The following is a 27212-nucleotide window of genomic DNA, read 5'->3' as shown; positions in this document are numbered from 1 at the left end:
TTCAACTGGCACTTTTGTGTGTATTAGTTCTAACAAAAGGTGCAGCATTCTAATTGTTAATATTAAATATTAGTGAGAAAAAACATGAGAAATGCTGTTTGCCCTTAAAATTCTTTCTTGCTATTTTTCCCTCCCATTGAAATGTTCCTTTATTCTTATGACGTGAAAAAAGACATTATTATTCTGAGTGAACGTTGGGACCTGAATGAGATGGAAATAAACGAACATTTGTAGTAAACTCAGTTGGGTAGGCTACATGACGTCATCGAACGAAAAAACTATTTGCCGACAGTCAAAGAAAAACAGAAGTTGCGTTACGTATCATAAGGTACTAATCCGTTTTACAAAGCTGCTAAAAAAAATCTTTAAAAAAGAGGATATTACAGAGAGAAAAATTATGCTAAAAATTGGGAAAAGTGAAAAAAAAAAGTTATGTGTCCTACAGAATGCCCATAGGGTCGAGAACAGCGATTTGATTGAGTAAACTGGTTGCCGGCTGCAAAATCCAAAATGTATAAGTAGAAGGCAAACCTCAGTCACACTCATTGAACAGCCACACTTCATTTTCCAAAAAAATATCAGCTCATCTTCTTGTGTTTTCTTTCATTTCAAACATTTCGTCAAATCAAAAGAACAAAAGCATAAAAGGTAGCAAAAGTAAAAAAAACAATTTTTTTTTAAACATGAAAGAAAATTTTGTAACTTGCAATTACAGTTGATAAATCTCTACTATGACGTGGCACTGGAACTTCAGCTGACAGCAGTAGGACAGAGCCATGTAGATGAGCACACAATGTCAGAGGTCATTCAACCATGTCATTCAACATCAAATACTAGTTTCAAACAGTGAAGGTGTCTATGGTTTTCTCTCATCATCGTCCTCACGAGAACCAAGTGAAATCGTTCAGGAAGGGAAAACACAGCGTTCTTCACAAAATGTACGTGGAAAAAAGATGCTGCAGGCTTGAAGCCATGGGCTTATCACAGGCGGACGGGGATGGGGGGTGTGTCTAGTAAACTTGATGAAAGGTATAGCTGTTCCTGGGTCATCGTTTCTTGAGAGAAAAGAAAAAGACATTTTATTTTTTAAATATTTTTTTGCATGAATCAAAAGCCAGGAGTAAATCATTAGGAGGGGATGAAACACTTTCGTTTGGGTCAGAAGTTAGAATTAGAGATAATTTTTTTTTAATGTCTCGATAATTATTTTCTTAAGTAAAAAAACCCCACATCAGATCAATAACAGTCATTTAGTGCAGGGAGGAAAGTAAGACAGACGGACAGAGAACCAACAAAGGTAAAAAAAAAAGAGTAATAATAACAGGTAATAATAGTTTGCGCTAATATAGAACTCTGTCCAATACAAATAAAAGTTCTGAGCCAACCAGCGGCACCCTCCAAACCCCTCACAAACTGAAACAACACTAAAATACACACAGAACTTCACAATATTTCCTTAAGCTGGCCTGATAATTCTAAATAACTATTTTTTAAAATAATCGGATTTTATGCACATCCTATCAGGGTTCTTCAACAAGCTAAATATAAAATTTAAAAACTGAGGGCTCCCATTGTACTGGGAGTACTTGGCAGGTCTACTCTGAGACCATAGTAAATCTTAACTTATCTTAGTCACCCATTTATCTTCTGTCATTACCTTGGGTGGAGGGTTGTGGTCTGGCTTCAGCCTCAGCTCCGGACTGAACACGTGGTCTGCACGCTGCCTATGTCTCCCTGCCGGTGCTTGGCTGCTTGGGTTGTCCTCTGACCTGAGAAGGAATTTATAATTGTTGAAGTTTTATTTTTATACCCCCCCCCCCCCCCCCCCCCCACAATCAATATGATTAAAATCAGCCTCGAATCTTTCATCTGCTAGACATTAGTTAATCAATGAAAGTGGATTCTTTGTTTTACGGGCCTTGCAACAACATAAGTTTGTAAATGTGCCAAAGATAACAGCTGTTATACAAGAGTATCAAACACAAAAAAGAAGGAGGAGAGATAAGGACCATAGATGTTTGATAGGAGAGAAGGAGCAAATTACACCAGAGCCCCGCCAACTACCCGCAGAGTAGGTTCTTCAACGTAAAAGTTAACAAATGTTGTGTTTATAGTTATTTTTCCAGCACTACAGTTCAGTTCAGTTTCATCGTAAAAATTTTACAGCACCCACAACTGCATTAGGTCAGTTCCCCAACCTTCAGGAAGCACTCAATATTTTTTAGAGTAGCTTTAACTCAATGAAGTCGTTCTCAGGATCTGCTTGCAAGAGGCCTGTGTTGCCTTATTTTTACCCTATAGCGCATTTAGCTAGAAGGTAGTAATTTTTGCTGGATTTATGTAACATAAGCAATGCTTTACCAATGCTAATTTTTACTCAGGACATATGTGTACAGGGTTGCAATTGTTAATGCTTTATGCCCATATCAACAGTTTAAATTGTTTAGGATGTTCAGGAGATGGGCTGCTTCACTATGCCTGTCACATCTAATCTGGGATGAGAAGGATACAGCGTCCCAGCAGATGAATGGAGACAGTCGACAATTACCACACAATGCAGGAATCGAACTCATGTTTTCTGCATGTGACAACAAAGACCCTAACTGCTACACAACAGATGCTGTCTGCCATACAATATACAGTTATGTGGTGTGGCTCTATTGAGTTATAAATAGCCCTACCTGTTCCTGCTGGGTCTCTGTCCCGCCCGGTCCAGCTGGTTCATCACCGTGCGACTCGTCACGTGCGTCTTGCGGTCTCTCGTGCCTACAGAAAACATAGAAAATTGGAAATTTTTCAAAGATTAAATGTATTCGTCTCCAACTCAACACTTTGCAGTCACATAGCCAGTAGTACAAAATACCCCATCCGGTCACCCAACCGGGAGAGTGACTGCAACGGACTTCTCAGGCTTGTCACAGCACTGCGTCAAGTGACCAGAACGGTTAATTTTCACCTGCCGATTATTACGGCTGGTGACCTCAAAGTGTTAAGAACAATTGAGTCATTAGATCGAGTTGTCAATGTGCACTTAAAAATGATGACTTGTCTAGCATGCACGTTGCGAAATAATGGGACACAGAAATTTCTTTCATTATGTACAAATTTCACTAGGCACGTATTTTAAATACAAAGAATGTACAGGTATAAGAAAAACATCAGGGATCTGAAAATCTGTACGCTACATGCGTGCTAGACTGTATATAAGAAACTGATTTTTCATGCCATTACCTGGCTGATTTTTGTCCACCACTCCGAGTGGCTTTGGCGTCTTTCTCGTCCCAGCAGTAGCGCCCGATGTAGCGCCGTTGGCAGTATCCTCCTGATACAAGAATACAAGGAGTTAAATTTATGCAGAATCAGAAAAATCTATACCACAGAGAATTTTGATAATAATATTATGATCCGAACTAATTAGCACAGTCTGTTTTTCCCTCTGAACCCTCTGTACCAAAATAGTACGATTGCAACAGGGCAAATACCCTGGGGTACCAAAATATCGGTTATAAAGCATGAGACACCTACCCAAATCTGAAGTTTGTTTTCAGAAATAGAAGGTAAAATGCGAAAACAACAGAAAGCTTTGACTCTGCTTTAGATTAACACATCTTGTTATATCGGCTTTCCCTTTCACCAAAAATAATAATAATAAAAAACAATTTTAATCTTCAAAAAAATTAATTCTAAAATCAAATTAAACAAGCGGCACTTATATTACCTATTTGTGTTGCAAAAAATGTTTTTAATTTTTAAAATTCTATCTTATTTAAGTGTTCCTCTTTAATTTACACACCACAATTGGACACGGGGAATGACAGATCAATACCTGCAACAATTGGTTGAGTCTGGCCCGAGCTCGTTGGGCACTTTTACTGGGTCTTCTATCCGTGAGCCCGTTAGACGTGGGGATCTCGACTTCTTCCTCTAGCTGCCGTGAGGGCCTGCGGGGCGGGCGGGCCATTGCATCGTCAAACCTGCACATGCATGGAGCACAGTGGTGCCTTAGGAGCCAGAGAAAGGATAGGTACACATCTGCTCTAGTTCTGGGTTTTTATCAACAGCTTTGCTTATACTTTCGTAAGCCCGTTTTTGGGATTGGAGATTACAAAAGCAGAAACAAAAAGTCGTTAGGTTTTGAGTCAAGATAAGTGTACCAACACAATAATAATTGGAAGATTCAAGTGACTCAAGTTTCATTAAAAAAATAATAAATTTTAAAAAACCCATAGATGGTGACTTCTGAAAGTTCACCAGCCTAAGCATTTGAACCAGTATATTTATCTCTAGCTAGTCTAATGTGTTATGGGCGAAAAGCCCATTTTTAAAACAATAATAGAAATGATATTAATCAGGAAGGAGTTCCACTTTGAGTCAAACTAAGAATGATCCATTAGGGATTTGAACCAGGATTCCCTGTAAGCAAAACTTTTCTCACTTTCTTTTCCACCCAAACACAGAGAAGTATTTACATGGGTGAGACCTTTTCAAGATATTTTCATGGAACCACACACATGAAGAGCAATTAAAAAATAGTTCAAGCAAATGGTCCTATTTTTACCCCACAGGTGTTTTAGCAGGGATTGAGTCACATATTTACTTAAATAGGAAACACACAAAAAACGACTACCCATTTCCCCTCATGCATTAAAAAAAAATAATAAGATGACACTGTTCAAGACGTCCATCTCCCCATGACAACCACCTTTCTCCTCGACAATGGCTGGCTGTCTTGGACAATTACGACAGTGCAAGGTCTCATCAGCAGTTGTTTATAAATTCAAGCAAAAACCCCTCTCAATTAAAAAAAACCCTGAACACACCAATAGAATAACACAATACCTGTTCACAGGAGGCTTGTACTTGTCAGTGGGAGAATCGGAAACTTTGCGAAAGCGAAAGTAATTCAATCCCTCGCTGGCTCCCTGGTTACGTCCCCTGGCATGAGCTACCATACCATCATCATCATCGTTGTCTACGAAATCGATGGGCGCGGGATCTAGCTGCCGCTTAGGCTTGGACTTGGGTTTGAAAGACGTTGGATTGGACGGAGGTTTGGTGTTGAGGTTTCTTGACACACTGGCAGGAGTCGTGGCTCGAGAGGCAGACATGTTGGCTTGACACACATTCTGGACATGGAAATTGGTGAGGTGATTAACCAACTTTCGACTGGCTCACTGCTTGACACAGAAACTGCTGAGGTGATTAACAAACTGTCTACTGGCTCAGTGTGGTAATTAATCCAACAGTCGACTAGCTAACTGCTTGACCATATTTTTTCCAATAATAAATTTTTATACATATACATTATCTTATATTCTATGCATACACCTGTCAAATGATTATCAAATGTGATATCTCTTTGGCAGTAGCGAGCACTGCGAATTTTTTAGAAGTACAGTATAAATGCTATTTATTATCATCATTGCTGTTTTTGTATGGCTTTTACAGTACCCTTCATGAATGTATACTCAGCAGTAACAAACAATATTTTCAATACCAACAACAGAGAAGACTATACAAGTCACGGCGCAGTGGAACCAGGCGCCCGTAAATTTTTGGGCATGAGGAGTTATTCGTGTGCGTGTGATAAGCAAGTAGATGTGTGTGTGTGTGTGTGTGTGTGTGTGTGTGTGTGTGTGTGTGTGTGTGTACGTGTGTGTGTGTGTGTGTGTGTGTGTGTGTGTGAGTGTGTGTGTGTGTGTGTTTGGCATACATGTGTGCGTGTTATGTGTTCGTGAGTGTGTATGCGTGTGTTTGTGTGTGTGTATATGTATATGTGTGTGTGTTTGTGTGTATATGAGTGTGTGTGTGTGAGTGTGCGTGTGTGTCGCGTGCATGAATATCTTTCTTACATGCATTTATGTAAAGCGCCTAGAGCTGTGTTTACACGGGAGTGGGCGTTATAGAAATGATCTTCATTATTATTATTATTATTATTATTGGTACTTCCTTAAATCTTGTTCATTTGCCTTACTTTCAATAAAAGAAAAAACCCATTTACCTTGAATACAAGTCCAGATATTTGCAATTTAAGGAGGTGGGGGGCGCCCGGATTCAGAGGTAAAATTAGCGAGAAAATGGCCTCCAAAGCTGGGCTGTTTACATAGCCTGAGAGTCCGTTGAGACTGGCAATTTACATTTATGTACCTTTAATCACAGTTTTTCGGTAAAATGCTCACAGAAATGGGTTCTTAATTGACATAAAAGATGTCGAGTCCCATAAAAAATTTCAATAAAATATTTCGAAACCGGCAGGAAAATGCCAGTTTCTTCAATTTCATTACTTTGACGAGTGCCTGATGTCACCAAGCTGCCTCACATATCAGTTTGCTAAAGTTCGAGTGCTAAACTGGCTGCTTGCACAGTATGCTTCCAGGGAAACCAAGAATGCCTCTGGGTGTTCTAGGGTCTGCTGGGGTAACAATAGTTGTACAGTGCAAAGAGCATGTGTATGTGCTATACTATATACAGGGTGATCAAAAAAAAAATGTACAACCCACACTGAAGTTTTGCATTTCAAATTTGCACACAACATTTGAAAGTCAAAAAAGGAATTTGTTTGATATTCATTTTAAATAAATACACAAAATAGTTTCGCTTTACATAGTAGCGTGTAAAAAAACAACCCATGTTCAGCTATGTCCCCATTTTTGTAACACGACGTACAAGTTCGCATTACGCCTACTACTAAAAATCCCAACGATTGCGCCATAATGTAAACTACAGTAGTCTAACAGGCCAACAGAAGTTTGCAGATAGTTTTTCTCAAGTTTCTTGTGCCTGCTGAGATCATGGTTAAGATAAGATTAATAAAGAGCAGAGAGCATTTAGTATTGAACATTTCCTCACCACCAACTCCTTTTGGAAGTCTCGCGCAAAGTACGGAAATAATGTTAAAAGGCCCTTAAGGTCTTCTTTGATGTCAAGGGTGGAAATGATCCATCAGTTAGGACCTGCGGAGAATCAGAACTAAAAATTTCCAGACAAAACGACTACTTCAGGTCAAACATACACCATTCGCACCCCTTTAAACGTCACCATGGTGCAGAATTCAGTAGATGAGACGTCTGTCCGAAGACGATGTCTGCAGCAATGACTTTCCTAATTCTAAACAGTCTGCATTCTCAAGGCAGATCTTCATCTACGACTGTACCATTTTCCTGTTCGTAAAGCTATCAGAGGATAGCAATGTGTTCATGATTCCTTGATCGTCTTAAAAAGCGTGAACATTTCCTCAATGACATTTGGCTTCGTGGCAAAGCCTATATTCACCTTTCAGGTTATATCAAATCTACACATGCTGTCTGTTTGGGCAACCTCACCCCCCTCCCCAATTGACTCTACAAACAGGTCCATACTGTAAGGTGTACATTGTGTGCAGCTTTGAGTACTCAAGGCTGAGGGGATCCTTGTGTTTGACCACCACTGAACATTACGACCGACGCGTTAAAATGTGCCGAGACCAAAGGAGGACATATGGACCATTGGTTCTTAGAATTCCAGAATTTAAAAAAATAATTCTTTTTAAACTCTGTAGGAGAAAATAATATTGTTTTTGTTTGTTTTTGTAAAGTGTTTTACGGCGCTCGCAACTGCATAAGGTCATATGAACGCGCGGGACACACCTAATATTTTCAGTTGGTAGGAAATTTTGAATTTTGTCCGGGTGGCGGCCGAAGCCTACTCTTATCGATTTTAGACCACCAAGGGATCTTTATCGTGCGCAACTTGCTCACGGGCCCTCCGAGATATTTCGCCCTTGTCCGAGAAGGCTAGGTGTAGATCTTTCCTACCAGAAGATCAGGGGTGTGGCAGAAAGACAGCAGTAAGGAGGAGCCAAGGAGTAGCAGTAGAAAGACTGCAGAAAGAGTCAGGAGCCCAGAGAAGGGGGCAAAGGAGGTGAGGGGATGGGGGCAGAAAGTGGAAATGAAAGCAGACAACAGAACATTGCTAGAGAGCACGAAAGGAGGTGAAAGGAGACAATTTTAGAGAAGAAAATTTTTCGGTCACTACCCGGATTCGAACCCGGGACCTTTGAATGAGAGGCCAACACCTTAACCTCTAGGCCACGAGAGCCCCTAATATTGTTTAAAGGTTACAAGTATGGAAAGATTAGATTTTAAAAAGGACAGGAAAGGAAAAAAATAAACCAATCATTACGTGACTTTCTTTCTTTACAAGATCTTTTAAATTGGCGCATTTTGCATTTATAAGCGATTTTTATAAAAGTCATTTCCATTTTCAAAAACAAGTTTCTTCTTTGTGAACTTTAAGTCAAATAAATTTCTTTTGAATGAATTATATCTGTGTTCCAAATTACAACATTCTAGTACAAATTTTGTGTGAGATATTTATTTTTTTTAATTGACTTTTATTTTTATCCCCCTGTAAATGCATTTATTATCAATAAGTACTATAGATGTAGACATAGTAAAAGAAAAATCTGAAACATCTGATTTTTAAAAAAACATTTTTTTCTACAAACAGAAGAAAAGATTGTTTACCTGGTGCTGAAAGATGATGTCTGATGGAAAGACTTCTTCACAGAACTCACATGGAAGGACCACTTGCTCGTCAAGATCATCAAGTGTGAGGGGGGCACCCACATCGCTGAAATACAACAAGGAGACAACTGTGAGCTTTAGTTGGAGTATTACACCATTTGCAAAACAAATAGGTCATTTAAGTACCAAATAACAAACACAAAAAAGAAGGAGGAGAGATAAGGACGATTAATGTTTGAAAGGACAGAAGGAGCAAACCACAACAAAGCACCTGCCAACCACCCATGTTATTAGAGAAACATACAAAGAAAAGAAAGGGGAGAAAACCACACTAGAGCAGTTGCCAACCACCCACAGAAAACCACCATGAAGAATATAAAGTGAGTAACAATTCCAAATGCGGACGGTCCACTAACAGCTCATCAGAAATCAAAACCAGTCCTCGTTTTTGTATAAGTGAAAAGTAAACTAACAACAACAACGCTTTAATAATCTCAAACTAACGGTACTGAATAAGAAAGTGAATATTGGGTCCAAATTGACCAAAACAGCCACCTTCCCATGACAATCACCTATACAAATGATCACTTCCCACTTCATCCCTTGCGTGGGTCAATTGTCCTACCTTGCCTTTCACCCCAAGACATCCCTTTCTTATAAACCCTGAAGCAAAACCATTGAGAGATTTTATAAGAAAAAGGGATGCCATTGACCACACCCACTCACCTGTAAGCAGATTCGTCCGCACGTAAGTTGTTTATGACTGGAATGGATGCTCTTGTGTGTGGCTGCGTACTCGTTGATTCATTGTTCCTGTTGTCGGATGCTGATTCTCCAAGAGGGCAAGTCTCCTGAGACAGGAAAGATCAACATAACCTAGAGTATTTGAAAGAAGCTTTTTTTTTAACAAAAAAAGGGGGAGGGGGCCAGGGAAATGAAGAGCCAAAGGAGCCCTATAAGAACAAAAGAACAGCTAACAATTTTGTTTATTGTAATGTCAGGACTCAAGGCTTTAAACAAAATTAACAAAAAACACAGACAGAAATTTTAAAAATGGCCAGTACAATTTTTATTTAGAAAAATAAACCTGACACCAACGTCAAGGAAAAAACTAAATAAAAGGCGACTGAAGAGTTTTAAAAAACAGCAAACATAAGACAATTATGTCAAATACAAGTACGCAGTCTTTTCCACAACAACTAAAAAAGACAACAGTGTCCTTTTTGCACACAAAAACAAAACTCGACATAAGTGACACACAATAACTTACAACATGTTCTAAGTAGGTCGTCAAAGGTATCTCCATTTCACAAAACTCACACGGGATGCTCATATCCTCATCTTCATATGCTGAAAAAGAACAGAGTAACACAAGTAGAGTGATTACAAACACTGTCCCCATTTGGATGTGTGAGGAGACCACAGAAAGAATACCAGCAAGGCAATCAAAAGAAAAGCTTTGACTTGGTCTGTCAAAGGGAAATGGCAATAAAATAATGTAAATCAGGCTCTAAATACTACAACTACCCCCCCCCCTCCACCCCCACCCACCCCCGCCGCGAATGAGGATAAGATTTTACAACTCATTGTATCATTCTTTTGTAAGGGAAAACTGACCGTGTCCATATACCAACAGGTCTGCATGAACATACTGTGTTTCGAGTCACCGATCACCTCCACTGTTTGTTTTTTTTAAAAAGGTGACTTTTTATTTAAAAGGATAAGCTATGCAATGGGCTATCCTAAAAAAAAAAAACAGCTAAAGAGTATATATAAAAAATTCAGTGAAGTCTCCAAATACAGTTGAAGCTGCTCTAACAGCCAACTGTCAAAGACAATCATCTGTACAAACAACCACTTCCGTACTTGCATTTTTCTTTAATGAAAGTAAAAACTCCTATTTCATGCAAATCCAATTGAAGTTCTTTGAAGGGCAAAAACCCGCCCAAAAAAATCATCGGAAAGCTGTGATTTTATTGGAGTACTTATCAGGTCTGCTTTATATTTTCAATTTTTTACCTTGTCCTGCATTCTGCCGACTGGGTTCCTGAGTCTGTATGTTCCTCTGGAAATCTGGAATGTTTTCCTCCCCTCTCTCCCACCTAAAGTCGGCCATATTGAATCTGTTGTCTATTTGTTGGCGGTCATCTCTCACTGTTGGTGTCAAATCCTGGGAACAAAATTTCAAAGAAACTTTATGGCACAGATCAATTATAAATGATCCTTCGCAATTTTTCTAAAAGTGCAAGGAAACAATTTTTCTTAATCAAAGTGACAAATTTCAGAATAACATTAAAAAAACATACATACTGCCGTTGATGCTGCAAATAATGCAATATTGCCTTAGTTTCAATGCCAGAATTAAAGAAACACTGAAAGCACTTATCGTGCCAACTTTAATAAAGCTTATAATATTAGGCTTCGTTCAGTGATTAATTAATACCAAAACAAATTCCCAACATCAAAAGATGTTTACGAAGAAAAATACAAGAGATCTATCATTTCATCAAACTATTCATGAGTATTGTCAAAATTTCACAATTAAAAAAATAATTCTCCCACTTTTGATAAATATTAACTGAATACATTGTTGACAACAGCAAATTATGAAAGAAGAGGAAATTTCCATTAACAAATCACATCTCTTCCAAAGGCTCCTTTCCTCCTAAAAACTCTTGAAAAGAATGAAGAACATATGAGACTTTTCACTGCACCAACATTTCTCAAACTAACAGCAGAAACTGGTCAACAGAAAAGTAATACAATGGGATAGTTGAACGAAACAGTTAAATGTTCACAGAGAATTGATGATCGAGATTGAACAGTAGACAAATCAATTCTTTTTTCCTTTTTATAAGTGTTTTACTGCGCTCGCAACTGCACAAGGTCATGTGAGAGCACGGGAAACATTAAACATTTTCAGTTGGTAGGAAATTTCGAATTTTGCCCAAGTGGTGGCTGAAGCCTACTCTTATCCATTTGAGACCACCAAGGGATTTTTAACTTGCGCAACTTGAACACAGGACCTCCAAGATTTTTTGCCCTTGTCTGAGAAGGCTAGGTGTAGACCCTTCCTACCAGAAAATCAAGGGTGTGGCTGAAAGACAACAGAAAGAAGGAGCCAAGGAGTAGCAGTAGAAAGGCTGCAGAATGAGTCAGGAACCCAGAGGAGGGGGCAAAGGAGGTGAGGGTGTGGGGGTAGAACGTGGAGACGAAAGCAGACTACTGAACATTGTCAGAGGGCAGGAAAGAAGGGAGGTGAAAGGAGACAATTTTGGAGAAGAAAATGTTTCCATTGCTACCTGGATTCGAACCTGGGACCTTTGAATAAGAGGCGGACACCTTAACCTCTAGGCCACGAGAGCCCCCCAATCAATTCTTAGAAATGAGCAAGTGTTAAATGTTATTGACCTCTTTTGTCATTCACATGTTTTCACAGGAATTGTTCATTCCAATTTGACATGATAAGACCTAATTTTGAATTGCTATAACATTTCTAGAATGTTTATGCCAAGCACAAAGAACCAGTTCTCTTCGATAGAGCCATATGGCAAGCTAACAAAACTTTTTTTTTTTTAAAACAAAAATTCTATATACATAATAATTAGATAATAGCACAAACAAATCCAACGAATGTAACAAGAATTACAAACTGCCGATTGTCTTGAACAAATGAAGCATTATTAACCCTTAGAACCCTTTGTACCGAAATATCGGTATAAAAAGAACGCGACAAAAACCCTGGGGTACCGAAATATCGGTATGACATACCAACCTAAATTTGGTGCGTGTTTACAGAAAAGAACACAAATACCCAACAGCAGCATCAATGTGATATAATTACAACAAAAAATGAAAAAAATAGATAAGAACAACACTAAAGTAAGCAGTAGAAAAGAATACCTAACAAAAATCAAGGAAATTACTCAGAAGTCCAGGGTTTTACCCATTAAAGGCCCACGAGCCCAGAATTCAAAGGGTTAAGGGCCTATTACATGTATAGGCCGAGCAGACAGGTTTTTGACTGTAGGCAAGACGTACAGCCAAACGAAATCGAAGACACTTAGTTTAGTATTACACGCCACAATCCATCTGAAGGATGCCGCACCTCACGAGCAACATATTCTACACACTAGGCCTAGTCTGGGTGAAATTTCACACACGTGTGTGCATCATGGCAGACAGAACAGTTCTGGATGATTTAGCCATTTTTATCAAGTTTAAAAAAAACAAAAACAAAGAAAACAATGTCGCATGTGGTCAAAGGATTGGTTATTGAAGAGGAATGCGCTATCACAAACAAATCTGCTGGATGAGTTTAGAGCATTTCCAGAAGGTGTCAAAAACTTCATGAGAATGGACGAAGAGACATATATGTGTGTGTGCCTAAAGAAAGGTACCAAAAGTCCAATTTTGACAATTTTGAGTTAAGGCTTGTACCTTATAGGAAATTCAATGCTGAACACAGGGGTTTTTGAAATTTTTAGATATCTCAAGTAGTTTTTGAGATATTGCACATTTTGCTAGGTACGGTATAGACATATAATTTTGAGAAAATGAACTTTTTACGTTTAACAAACGTGAGATGCATACAAACTTTTAAAAAAACAACGATTTTTTAAAAGTATATATTCTTGGAAAATTCATTTCCAATTTGGCATTCAGTTGACATCGATATCAAGAAAGGAATTCAATTTTAAAACATAGCAGGGAAGACAAAACGTGCTTGAACAATAGATTTTAACACCTTTTAAAATCAGTTTTCATTTTTTAAATTATTATACCTTTCCCTTAAAATAATTCAAAATATAACATTTAGGATTTAGATCAAGGAAAATCCTTTGTATGTATGTATGTATAGTATAGGGTTTTACGGCGCTCGCAACTGCTAAGGTCATATGAGCGCGCGAAACACAAGTTGTTCACCTTAGCAAAAGTTCACTTCACGACTGGTTAACTAATTTACTTTAAAATGCTAAAAAGTTAAAATATTTAAATTCAGTGTAAATACATTTGTGATTTAAAACAACTCTTTTAAGTAACAATAAAAATTTTTAATAATATCAAATTCACTCTACAACTGGCCATAAAGGCCAATGGCCTTTATAAAGTTTTAAATTCTGCTGGGAACAACGACGGAAAAAATATCCTGCAATTTCTTGCATTTATAATATTTCCTTCGGATCTCTCCAAAGTCTAGACATTCTGTTAAAATGTGTCTAATGGTAAAATCTGTGTCGCATCCGACACAGAACGGCTTCTCATCTCCCTGTAGGAGGTATTTGAAGGTCAGGGCCGTGTGTCCGATGCACAATCGAGTAAAAATGACTTCGTCTCTTCTGGAGAGGTCCGAAGGATTTCGCTGTTCTAGTTTGGGTTTTATTTCATATAGTTTATTGTTTTTCTGGTTTTCCCAGTGGCTCTCCCACAGACTGGAGGTGTACTTTTTTACTTTATTTCTAAAGTCAGTCTATGGGAGAGTGTTTGTCGTTGATCCCAGCAGAAGGGATGAAGCTTTCTTCGCCAGGTTGTCTACCTGCTCGTTTCCTCGGATGCCCACATAGCTGGGTATCCATGCGAACATGATGTTTTTTCCTGTTTCGGATAGTGTGTGGATTTTCTGTTGTAGCCTAACTATTTTTGGGTGTAAGAGTGTGTAGTTTGTGAGTGAGGTGATGCAAGACAGAGAGTCAGAAAGGATAAGGAAAGATTTGTTAGGAGAATTTTCTACAGAGTCCAGTGCCATGTCGTTGATCCCAGCAGAAGGGATGAAGCTTTCTTCGCCAGGTTGTCTACCTGCTCGTTTCCTCGGATGCCCACATAGCTGGGTATCCATGCGAACATGATGTTTTTTCCTGTTTCGGATAGTGTGTGGATTTTCTGTTGTAGCCTAACTATTTTTGGGTGTAAGAGTGTGTAGTTTGTGAGTGAGGTGATGCAAGACAGAGAGTCAGAAAGGATAAGGAAAGATTTGTTAGGAGAATTTTCTACAGAGTCCAGTGCCATGTCAATGGCAGTGGCCTCCGCAGAGAAAATGGAGGCTTCAGGATGGAGTCTCCTCTGGTGTGTACTGTTGGAAGATAGGGCTGCGGCGCCTACTTCATTGTCTTTTTTGGAGCCATCTGTGAAGAGCCCGGGGTATTTATCTATTAGTTTTTTGTATTCTGCTTGAAAAGGCAGCGGCTGTGGGTTCTTGACATCTGGCGGGCCGGCTATTCACAGGGTCTTCGCCTATGGTTTGAGCCGCATACCTTATTACACGTTACAATTGGCCATACGGCCCAGAAACCTGTCCAGTCGGCCTGTACATGTAATAGGCCCTCTAAAGTATCTCAAAACTGACCAGAAGGCGAAAAAACAACAACTTGGAGCTACCTTAGTATAAACCAGGTCTCCATCACATATCAAACCCAACTGTATCTGTAGGAACTGTATGCATGGAGAACAAAAGATAATATAGTGGCCTGACTCTTCTTTATTTTTTAGATGCAGAAGTTTTTACGTCCCATCCACCTAATTTAGATCATTTAGAAGGAGGCAGGCTTTTATCAAAACAAGTACAAAGATCACGATTTTCAGTACAAATGTAAAAAATTCATTATTGTAAGAATCAGAAACACTGCAACTAACAAAGCAGATCATAAATAAATTACAGTCCTTCATTAATGGTTGCCTGAGGAAGATCATGAAAATCCACCGGCAGGACACTATCAGAAATGCAGCATTTTTAAGGCGAAGCAAACAACAAGGGATTAAGAGAAGAAGATGGCAATGGATTGGACAAACACTCAGAAAGCCAAACCACATCACGACAAGACAAAGTATAAGAAAGAACCCCTTAGGGAAGGAGAGAGAGAGAGGAAAGCTGAGATCCACCCGGGAGCGAGATCAAGACGAAGATCTCTGATATATGGGACAGAGCTGGCTGGAGATAAGTCGCATAGGACCAAAGGAAAGGAAATTAAAGAAAAAAAATCAAATTTTATGTAAATCCGATCAGGGCCCTCCAACAAGTTTTTTTTTAAAAAGGGGAGAGCTCCTATTTAATTAAAGTACTTGGCAGGCCTCCCTATGTATAAACTCACCTCTTGCCAGTCCTCATGAGCCAGTTGCAGAGCCAGCATCGTGTCGTAATCCATGTCAGGAGGTATAGAAGACTTCCAGTCGTCTTCCGAGGATTCTATGGGCACCAGATCTGTAGGAAAACAAGGCAGATACAACAACACATTCTCAGATATTGACCACAGTACTCATCGCCTTTTCAATGTCAATAAGTATGTGTGTGTGTGTGTGTGTGTTATGAGAGAGAGTAGGGCAGGGTGTAAGGATGTGGCGGTGGTGATGCGGTTTGGGTGGGGGGGCGGGGGGGGGGGGGGGGGTTTGATAGAAAATCAGTAAGAATTCAATAACAAAAAAGTAGTCACAACTGAATAAGACCACGGTTCATTGACAATGAGAAAAGTGTTTGTCTTAGACAAGTGAATGTCTAGGACACACTAAATTTTTTTAATGCAAAAAGTGGTCGTTTGTAAAAGTGACTGTCTTCAAAAGGTGGTTGTTAGAGCAGGTTTGAACCATAGGTCCAATTAATAAGTGGCTTCTTGGATGAACGATATATATGCAAAGATCTCCCAATGTAAGTTTAAGAACAAAGCATAAGAAGCACATAAACAGAATTAATCCCATGTGGGAACCCCATTGCAGACGCTGTGACTACCACGAGGAGACCATTGAACATCTTCTCCTTCACTGCCCAAACCAAGCAGTTCTTCGACGCAGGCTCCTACACACACCTACCGACTTACTCCGGTGTTGACCAGATGACAAGGACATGTGGTTACTTAGGGGAGGCATAGTGCTGCCAAGAGCGAAATGCTCGCAGCTAAAGGGATTTGAAAACAACAACAACAACAACAAAACATGGTTTAAGCCAAGTAATACAAAGTCCCGATCACAAAACACAAAAGATCTTATAGAATTTCTTTCTAAACAGGCTCTGACAATTTTCTTTAAAATCTTACTTCTCGCTCTCTGAACATTCACGTCCGACTTTTTGCTTGTGGAGTTCTTGGCCCTCCTGGCATTAGATAAGCTCGGTTTGTTTCCGCTGGCAGCCGAGGGCCTGGCGGAGGCTTCGGGCTCAGCGGCTCTGTTGCGGTTCAGCTCTCTGCGTAAGTTTGAGGTGACATCGGGGAACATATCTCTCGAACCAAAGTCATGGGCGTCTGCAAAGGATAACAAAGAGTCTTGCTACAATTTCTGCTCAACTGACAATGGTGACTGGAGCATAAAAAATAAAAGCATTATTTACACCTGGTGAACTAGAAATGCTATTGAAAGGAGTCCAAAAACATTTATTAAAGTACCATTTTAAAAAAAAATTTTTTACTGTTCTGTAACATGCAACATACTTTTCAAACTCATATTTTTAGAGTGTCATTTAGACTGAGGCACTCAGACATATTGGATAATTCTGACATAAAATTCATGCACCTTTCATTTGCGTGAGGAAAGAGAAGCATGCAGACCAATCAAGTCAGCACTGTACAAACCGAACAGAAAAAGAAAAAGTAGACCTGATCCGTCAGTTTTAATGTAGGTATTTTAGCGCCCCATCGACACAAATTTATATAATTTAAGAGGTGGGCTTCTTACCCTGCCTGTCAGGGCCAACCCAGGCTGAGAGGGATACAGTATCCAAGCAGAAAGACCAAGACACTCAATAAAAAACTGTCCCTGGTCAGGTATCAAACCCAAATCTCCTGCCTGCAACAGCGAACTGCCTAACTACTACACCACAGAGGCTGAAGATTAGTCAGTGACCGGAGTCATTGTTGCCTTATTCAAAAGACTGAAAGTTTTGCTGTATTTGCTATTAAGTGACAGTGCCCACTGAACCCTTGTGAGAAGCACACAGAAAACTTGCCCAGAGCTTTTAATTATTTTCAGTAACTCTTTTTTATTGACTAATCATAGAATCCTACACGCAAACCAAAAAAGCACCAGTCACTGAAGACTAAAAGCAAAGGACGTGGAAAAGCAAATCTAGTCAGGAAGAAAATTTTAAGAGCCAGAAAGTAAAAAGCGTCAGCTATAAACACTGTAGGGATGTAGGGGAATCACATGTCTGATCAGCAGCAGACCAACAGCAATAATGTGGCACATTTCAAACCATCATACACAAATCAGAAACATGAGCCAGATGCATCACAATATGCATGTTGTTGCCTCCCTTTTCAAGTTTCAGATTAAACAGAACTGAAAAAATCTATGTGGATACAGCATGTCTTAAAAAGTTGCCAAATGACCAGAATATGCATCCTCAATGAAGTAAATCTTTTCTCAAAGAGTGAACTGTGTTAGTTACCCAGCATATAGTGAAGTTCTTCCATGCGGAAGGGATCTGTGTTACTGCTGGCTGGGGCGGCAGCGGGCTTCGGCTCAGGGTAGGAGCATCCCGAGTTTTCGTGCTGAACCATGTCCTTGAGCATGATGTACTGCTGGCACAGGGGGCAGCACTCTGTACGGCTACCGCAGTAGTCAAAGTGAGACGCCAAATCAGCTTTCGGGAAACTCAGCTCACAGAACTGACAATGCATTGGCTTCTTGGCACAGTCATTTTCCTGGAAAAAACATTTTATCTACTCAGACAATTTTTCTCCTGGGTTCTACATCCTTAATGTGATAACCAGACATCATTCAACTATAGCTTGTTCACTAGCATCTGTCTCCAGGTAAAACAAAATAAAAACAAATCACTCTGTTCAATCTTCTCAGGTTTCCGCAAGTGGGTCTAGAAGTTGGATGAATAAAATTAAATTCAGGTCACTGCAAACTAAGATTTTAACACATTTTCTTTATTATTTTCCGAGAGCAGGAAAAAGAACAGTTATATGGAATCTATAACATTCACCCACAACATCAAATAGTTGACCTAATTTTATCAACACCACATTTAAACGCAGTCCAACAGACGGGTGATCACTTTTTGAGACTCAAATGGAAATGTCTAGATAGACTGCAATCTACAGGCTTACACTGAAATGTGGGGGCAGCGTGTTGTCGCTGTCTCAAAATGACCGATTTGAAGGCTAAGTTACTGTAAATCATTATTGTGGTGGTCCTATGTATGCACCCAAAGAGTGGTACTTAATATAGGGACCAAATAAAGAAACGTTTTTCTTACCAGATCAAGATTTCTTTTTTTATAAAAAATTTCTCTTGGTCACTGTGCCATGAATTGTCATTCAAAGTCACATGTGAATTGTTGAATTAATAAACAACTTAAAATTCATTTAATCCAGACGAAAGTAAACAAGCTATAGCACAGTGATTTTTTCTCTGTTCATCATAAAAAAACTAGTTCCTGAAAAAAGATCAAAGGAAAACATTTCTGAATACTACAGTTCAGAAACTAGCAACAAAGAACAAAAACATTCATGAAAAAATACAAATGGTACAACAGATTTCAAAGTTGTTGTTTTTTAAATTTGTAATTCAATCTTTAAACTGAAGCACAGGCTTCATCTTCCCAGTACCAAATGTGACTTTTCTGTGAATGATCAAGCCTACTACACTTTGCAACATTCTGTTAGCACTGTGTGACAGGCGTCACCTTCTCTTGAAATATGCAATGTTGTATCCAGTACAGTGATAAATAATTATGTTAACAATTGTGGTAGCAGTTGTTTTCAGGATGATACATGGAACCATGAGATTTTTTTTGTAAAGAAAGAAGAAAAGAAAAAAAAATTGACACAAAGACTCTCTTGTTGTGGTAGTTGTGTACAAGATCAAAGCAACACACTACGCCAAATATAAAAAAAGTATATATATGCTTAAGAAGCTGAATCCTCCAACATCCATTTAATCGACTGTTCAAGCAAAAGCAAATAAAATCTCCGCAAAAATATATCAGTGTTCCCAACATGTCACATTATTTTGTTATTTTTGTAAGTTAAAAAGTTCAGTTATCTTTTCAGACTTCATAAACTTTTTTTCTTCTTTTGTAGCCAACAGAGGGTTGGACATTAATTTCCTTAATTCTTTTTATCCCAGCTAAGTGTGTACTCATAACGAGGACCAGACCGGGCTACGAGTAAACTCTGAACAGCTATATGGTCACGTGAAACAGCTAGTTCTGCTTGTAATTACCAAAATACACAAATACAGCGATGCTAGCTCAGTTTGAATACTTCAATTTTCCAATGTACAGTGATTTCTTTGTTTCTGATGGGTGTAGAAGCATGAAAAATGTCTTGAAAACGCACATTCACAACTGACAAAGTACTTCTTGAAGTGTCACTGGGTTGTGAGGGGGAATGAGACTAATTTGATGAAAGTGACTCTGAATCAAGTGCTGTAAACTCCATTGTGTACGATAACAAACAGGAATTAGACTCATCTAATAATGATTCAGATCATGGTGAAGGGACCAGTGCTGGAATTCGAGCAGTACCGATGGGTAGGGTAGATCTATAAATCCAAGGGGACGTTGTAGGCGAGGCAATCAGGGCAAGTTGGATGGTGGAATATACCATAAAATCTACATGGTGCAATACCACTAACATTTTCAGATACTATATTCAATTTTTAACATAACTGTCAAATTTCCTTAAAATCTGAGAGTAAATGTAAGAAATACAGCCCGAATTCCATCTTATATTGGGCGGTCTTATATGGGGCGGAGGCCCCAGGACAGGTACAGATTCCGTGGGGGTACGGCCAGGATAAAAACAGTTGACATTTAAAAGACAAAAACTATAAAGAGAGTATTAAAAACATTTACTGTATTATTTTTAGAGTCTCTGATTATAAATTATCAGCAAAAAAGTAAGGGTATCGAACAATATCAAGATTATATTACACACATGTTCTTAAACAAAAAACATAACTTTCCATACCATATGTTTCTCCATATTCTCCTTCGCTACTTCCATCTTGCACAGTACACATGGCGTTTTGGCATGTACGTCATTGAAATGCTGCTCCAGCTCCGAGCGAGGTATAGGTTCCTGGCAGTGGTCACAAAGGACAATATGTCGGCGACAGTGCATCTCGTGCATTACAAAGTTGGACGAAGAGATGTCACGCTTGCTGTAAAATAAATAAGAGACAAAAATACAGCCAAAGCCAAACTGAAATGAAAGGAAATCAGGCTCCTTCACTAAAATAGAAACTCATGTCAACAGAGCAGTAGTGTAAAAAAAAAAAATGTCAACTTATACCGCAACGAAAGAACACAATAAAAAGATTTTTCTTTACTTAGCTACTTTGAAGTATAGGGAAATAAAGTGTCAGACAGACTCATTGAAAGGACAAAAATGAGTCATTCCCTGTTGCTGTAAGACAATTCAGGAAACAAAACCTTTGTAAAAAAATTAAATTACTTATATTTCCTGATATTTTCACATCACTAAGTCAATCATCAATTTCCTTACCAGTTTGAGCAACGCTTCATTTCCCCTTGATCAGCCATGTTGCCTCCACTGGTTTCTTGCACAAATACACAGAATCTGAGTTGAAAGAAACAATAAAGTTAGTGACATGAAATTGACAGATGCTTTAGAAAACAAAAAATCAACAGAGTAAGAAAAAGTAAATGAATAAAACATCCTAATTGCAAGAGAATACCCAGCTGATTACACTTTCTTTCCTTCCTGTCTTTTTTAACACAGTTATAGAACAGGTTCATTATTTCTTGGGAAAAGAAAGACCAGCTAAATTATGCTGAGATATAACATATTGCTCAAGAGGCAAAAGAAAGTTTAATGTAATCATTTAAACCTTAAAACAAACTTTTTTCTGCCAAAATGAGTTACTTTGATTTACATTTTTCATTTTTAAGCTTTAAAAAAAAAGAAAAGGGGGGGGGGGGGGTTAATTTTTAAAATCATCACATGTATTGGAGAAAATTTAAATTTCCAACTTCAAACCCAGATTTTTCAGAACTGAATACCAGAGGGGTGACTTAATTAAGAAGCTTACATATATCGGCTTCTAATTAATATTTAAAATCAGTGTATGCCTATTTACTAATGAGGTAATGTATTTTTGAAATATGAAAATGAGATCAGTTTAAATTGCTAATTTTGTAACACTTGAGTTACTTTTTTGTTGCATCTCACACATAAAATAACAAAAATATTGTGTCATGACAAGGCAGAATCAGGCACTCATCAATTTTTTGGCACACAGAGTTATTGGTATCATGTTAAAGACAGTTCATTCGCTTTTCTTTGATTAAAAAGAAATACCCATCTATCTTGAATAAAAGCCAATATATTTGTGACTGAAGGAGGTAGGAGTCGTCTGGTATTTGAAATAAAATTCGCAAGAAAATGGCCTGCAATATAACATGTTTTGCGACTTGGATTTCCAAAGAAACACGAAGATAATTCAAGTTACTTCACCTACAGGAGAAAAGTTGAAGTTATTGCGTTCAACAATTTTTCTTTTGAAGAACAAAGAAAGAGCTTCAACGTGGGCACTTGAACGTGGAGCCTTAGTACGACTATGACTGCCCACAGAAAATGAATTTGATGCAATTCCCCTTCAAATTTTTTTTACAAAATTGTTACTACATCCAGCGCAAACCCTAACCACAACCACGACTAACTATGATATTCTATACAAAATACAAAGTCAACAGGTTCGAACTTCTGTAACTGATAAATTTAACCAAACTAGGAACTCAACACCTCTTCCCATAGTACATATTTAGATATACCCAAACAGTAGAAACTAGGCTTAGACATTCGTACCATATGCAATAATGAGTCCTCTGTTTCAGGCTTATCTCAAGGCAGATGTACATGTTGGTTAAGTTTACAAGGATGGAAAAATGTAAGGTCACATTTTTACTTTCACTCCCGCACAGAGATGCACTCCTTGAGGGTCAAATGGCCATATTTTTGCTGCAGATCAGGTAGCCACTAAAACTGTCGCAAGTCAATTATTTTCAAGAAAAATTTCAAAGCTGATTTGGTAAAACATTAAATTATGGAATAAAACAGTCCCTGTAACACCCCCCCCCCCCCCCCCCCCCACAGATTTTACCTCAGGGTGGCATGTCCTCCTGAAACCCCCCAGAATGGTCCACAGCGTGAAAACTACAATGCATTTAGGCTTAGTAGTAGTAATTAAATATCAGTTCAGAAAAAAATAACAATTAAAAAAACTTCATTTTGCTACAGATATATATATATAAAAAGTCAATGTCATGTAAAGCAGATAAAAATTAGCAGGACAAGTGCTATACAATGCTACTTTTAGAATTACAAAGTTCTACCTGAGCTGCTCGGACCCCAGCTCAGTACCTAGTTTTGAGAAATTTGACATCAGAGTTTTAGTTTCACAACATGTCAAGCTTTCTTGAATGCAGTTCTTGATATAACAACTCTGAATAGCTTATGATTTTGATGTAGCAGAATTTCTGAAAGAGTATTTGTCATTTGGTCTCTGACCTCATGGCCATGGTCTTAGTAACTCAAAATGGCCCCAAAAAAAGTCAGATAGAACTTTGTAATGCCACAAAAGATTTCCCCTGCCGAGTCTGAATACTGTATGTGAGGCAGAGTGGTGACATCAGGTGCTCGTCAAAATTAGTGAAATTGAAGAAACAGGCATTTTTCTGTCAGTTTGGCAATTTTGTTGAATTTTTATTTTTTGGCTCAACAAACGTTGATTAACTCATTCGCTACGTATTATTTTCGGCTTGCGGACTAATTTTTTTTCGGGAGGGCGAATGAGATGATGACTAGTGGGCAGTTAAAAGGTCTTTGGGGCGACAAATTCAAATAAATATCAACATATTATATACCAATATTTTCAGTATGGATTGTAGAATACATCTGTAAAGTTCATTTATGTATTTTTCAACTTTGGTTCCTGTAAGAGGCCATTATGCAACACAATTTTGATTGGATGCGGATAAAATTTGAAAATAAAATTTTTTAAATCTTTGGTGAAACTCAGGGCTTGCACCTAGTCAAATGATATATCACAACAACCATAAATGAATATAGAACTGGAAAATATCGAAAAGTTTGCAGTTATTCACATACATTCCATAATATTTGTACATTTGGATCATAACATCCGATATTGGAAAAAAATTTTTTTTATAATCTTGAAAAACGATCACAAACAGATAAAAACCCACTCGTATCTAATATGGAAATATTCAGAATTGCATTTGGAATAAACCTATACATGTCTTGAGTGGCATCTTTTGGGTAATTTCATCATAAAGTATTGATTTTGGGAAGAAAAACATATTTTGACAATTTAGATCTAGACCTAGATCTGGCACTCAAAAATATTGATTTCTAAATAACAGTGCATTGGCAATATGAGTCCAATCGTATCAATATTATAAAAAAGAGTCCTACACTTCTTTAGTGGGCAAAATAATGATAGATTTTGTTGTGTAAAATTACTAAGACTGGTGTCCGGGCTATAATTTTGGCATCGCGATAAAACAAAGTCGAATAAACTACGAAATCGCGTTTCAAAACTGAATCTAAACTTCCGATTTTCAGTGGAAATGCTTGACCCGAAAGTCAACATTATATCATGACCTTTATTTTAACATCGATATGCGGATTGGAATAGAATCTTTACTAAACTAATATTGAAGATCGGTTCTCGAGCCGCCGGGGGCGGCTTAGCGTACTGACGGCACATTAGCCGCGCCGCCCCCAACGGCTCGGCATAGCGAATGAGTTAAAGGCACAAAATATATATTTTTCAGCTTTAGGCCATTGAAGTTACCAACCTTTGGCCGCCATTTTCTCCCTAATTTTACCTCTGAAACCGGGCGACCCCACCTCCTTCAATCGCAAGTATTTCAACTTCTATTCAAGAAAGATGGATATTTTTTAAATTGAATGCAAAGCAAATGAACAAGCTTTCAGGTGATACCCATAACTCTACATAGCCAAAAATTGACGAGTGCCTGATTCCACCACGTCGTGACACGTATACTTTGTGTCTTTGTTCCCGGTTACTGAGTCTGTATACACTCCCTAAAATAAAACAGGCAAACATAACAGCAAAGTGTCCTCCAAAGTCCAAGGCTTGATGTACAAGTACAAGTACAGTACTTACAAGAAGAGCTAACAAATCACACCTTGATAGACCTATATGACAATTATTCAATCCCTCTAATTTTCCATCTCACAAGGATGATGCAAGCCTGTTGACATTGAAAGGACTCAATCTGGGATAATCCGGTTTCGGCCGTGTGGGTTTTGACTTCTGCCAGCTCTATTCGGACTCAAGTCCGATTAGATTTTTTATCTATTCGGACTCGAGTCCGATATGGGTTTTATCTATTTGGACTCGGGTCCGAAAAAAATGTTTTATTTATTCCCTCTGCTTCTAAGTGAGTTATGTGAGTGTAAGGAGGTTACATAATATAACTGTTGTCGGGGGATTTTACATAAAACCAAAATTAGAACTCTAGAATTACCTACTAGGACTGTTTAATGGTATCAAAGGTCAAAAGACTGCACTCTCATTGTCCAATGGCAGTGTCTAAGTACACAGTAACCGACAACACAGGGTCTTTCCACCACCACTAGCCTACAGAATTATCAATACTTCCACCACCATTTGTCTTTCCGCATGTTTAATTTCATTTTGTTGTGTGTTAGAGTTTTTCTGTAATTAATTTTTTAAAAATCACATTGCACAAAATCGACAGCCGTGGTCTCTTTCCAACAGCAAGCCGAGAGTGCGAGATCGCAGCGCGCAATCTCACTGGTCGACATAATTAACTTTGCCCTCAGCAAGGTCAACTCAACTTGGTTGTTCTGTTCATAAATGATGCAGAGAGGGCCAGTTTAGATAGATCTAGTAATTGGATTTTAAAGCTCACGTCTTGCTTGTTATCATTATAATCGAAAAAATTTACACAAATGCTGGAAATATTTTTAGGAACAAGGGTCGGGAGTTCAAACGGACGTCATGCTAGACTCAATTCAGAGTCTGAATATAATTTTTGCCTAATCAGACTCGAGTCCGAATAGTCACTTCGTTTGACTTCACCAATGATTACTTCTGGTTCTAAACGATTACTTTTCGATGCGCATGTCAATATTATAATGTTTGACTCCAGCAAGCAAGAGATATCAAGCCTAATTGAATTGAAAAACATCAAATTATGGTTACATTTGGGGTGGGTGGGTGGGGAGGGGGCGTTATTTCGTACTGAAAAATAGCAGCGCGCAACTCTAGCTCTCTTTCGGACATCGATACCCAGTATTTAAGTCAGTATTGATATCCAGTACTCTTGAGGCCAAAACCGGAGAATTCCCTTTTTTAAAACCTAGAAATCTAAACCATTCACAAGGCCGGTTAACACTTTGCCCCCACGGGACACCCATCGGCGACAGTAAGAGCTAAGCCATCCCCTTTCCCCACCACGGGACGCTGATCGGCACTGGTGTGCAGTAAAGCATGTACCGCACCTGTCCGTGGGGATAAGTGTTGGGCGTTTTTGTAGTTTCGTTCGTTAAAGTCAAGAGTAGGGGGGCTTGCCCCCTGACCTAATAAAATTATGGAGGTGGGGGGGGGGGGGGGGGGGGAGGGGGGGGCATGCCCCCCTGAATTTTATCCTAATTTGATGCTTTGCAGTTAGAGTTATAATAATAAGGTTGCATCCCTACTCTTTGTGTAGCCTATTTCAAATAATATTTGGTCATCAAGACGGCCACCTCTATTCTCACCCGGAGTGAGAATAGTGCAGGCTAGTCTTGTGGCTATTCTCACCCGGTGCGCGTTCACCAAATTTTGTGTTCACCCTAAACCACAGAATTCTACACTGTGATAACAGAAAAATTGTAGAATTCTGTGCCGTGAATAAACGTTCCATTACAACTGTAGCCTACTAAAAGCGTACAATTTTGTCTGTGGGCAGTGGAGAGAGAGAGAGAAAGAGAGAGAGGAGTAGCGCGAGAATTTCCGGGCAAAACAAAATGGCGACCCGCGTAGTTCGGCTCGATTCGAATAAGTTAAATAGCCGTAGCATCTTTGTAGACAACCAAATTAATTTACTTTTGTGTTTTAACATCATTTTTTAACTTTGTTTTGATCAATTTGATCGTCCACACCGATAGACAGTATTCAGAAAGAGACAGAGAGAGAGAGAAGAGGGGAGGAGTTGATCTTGCCAGAACTTCTGGGCGGGTGAGAATAGCCACTTTCCATCAAGACTTCTGGATTTCTTCTCTGGATGTAAAAACTAAAAACAAATGGATCATGGACTTTAACGAACAGAACTACTAGATCACCAAGTGTTGATCAGACATGGGTGGAAAAACTGTAGAATTGTACAAGAAAGGAGTGAAGTAGTGAAAGTGAAAGTGAAGTACAATTGAACCTGCTCAACTATTGCCCATTGGCAATGGCCACATATTCTTAAGTTATGATAGATAATGACCATTTTTGGGAATTCTTCAAGACAATCAGTGATGAGTGAATCACCCTTTAACTTTAATCTTTACTTTAGCACTTTATAATAACGTTTACAATACAGCAACTTCTCAAGCTATGCTATCTAGATCTAGATCTAGATCCAGACCTAGAATTCTAGATGACAGGGACAGGGAAGAGGTCCGTTTTTTGTTTTTAAAAGAGAGAGAAAGAAGAAAAAAAGCCCGAAAAGCGACAAACTGTAAGTTTTCTTACCTTTAACAAGCAAAA

At 38.6% G+C, this 27212-nt stretch overlaps 1 protein-coding gene across 1 annotated transcript; it reads right to left on the bottom strand.

The window, feature by feature from the left end:
• Nucleotides 1-283: 283 nt before the first annotated feature.
• LOC101849160 (TRAF-type zinc finger domain-containing protein 1) lies at nucleotides 284-27212 on the bottom strand (the record flags this gene model as incomplete). The annotated part of the gene is given in 16 exon segments (XM_005108573.3): nucleotides 284-1055; nucleotides 1658-1769; nucleotides 2682-2766; nucleotides 3232-3322; nucleotides 3827-3974; nucleotides 4840-5126; nucleotides 8505-8610; nucleotides 9231-9355; nucleotides 9775-9854; nucleotides 10524-10674; nucleotides 15590-15699; nucleotides 16526-16729; nucleotides 17872-18127; nucleotides 20408-20600; nucleotides 20945-21019; nucleotides 27198-27212. Coding segments are annotated over 15 exon segments (1995 nt in total). The 3' UTR covers nucleotides 284-1046.

Source organism: Aplysia californica, unplaced genomic scaffold, assembly GCF_000002075.1.
Source record: "Aplysia californica isolate F4 #8 unplaced genomic scaffold, AplCal3.0 scaffold00700, whole genome shotgun sequence".
NCBI lineage: Eukaryota > Metazoa > Mollusca > Gastropoda > Aplysiida > Aplysiidae > Aplysia > Aplysia californica.
This window is presented reverse-complemented; position numbering and strand designations above follow the sequence as displayed.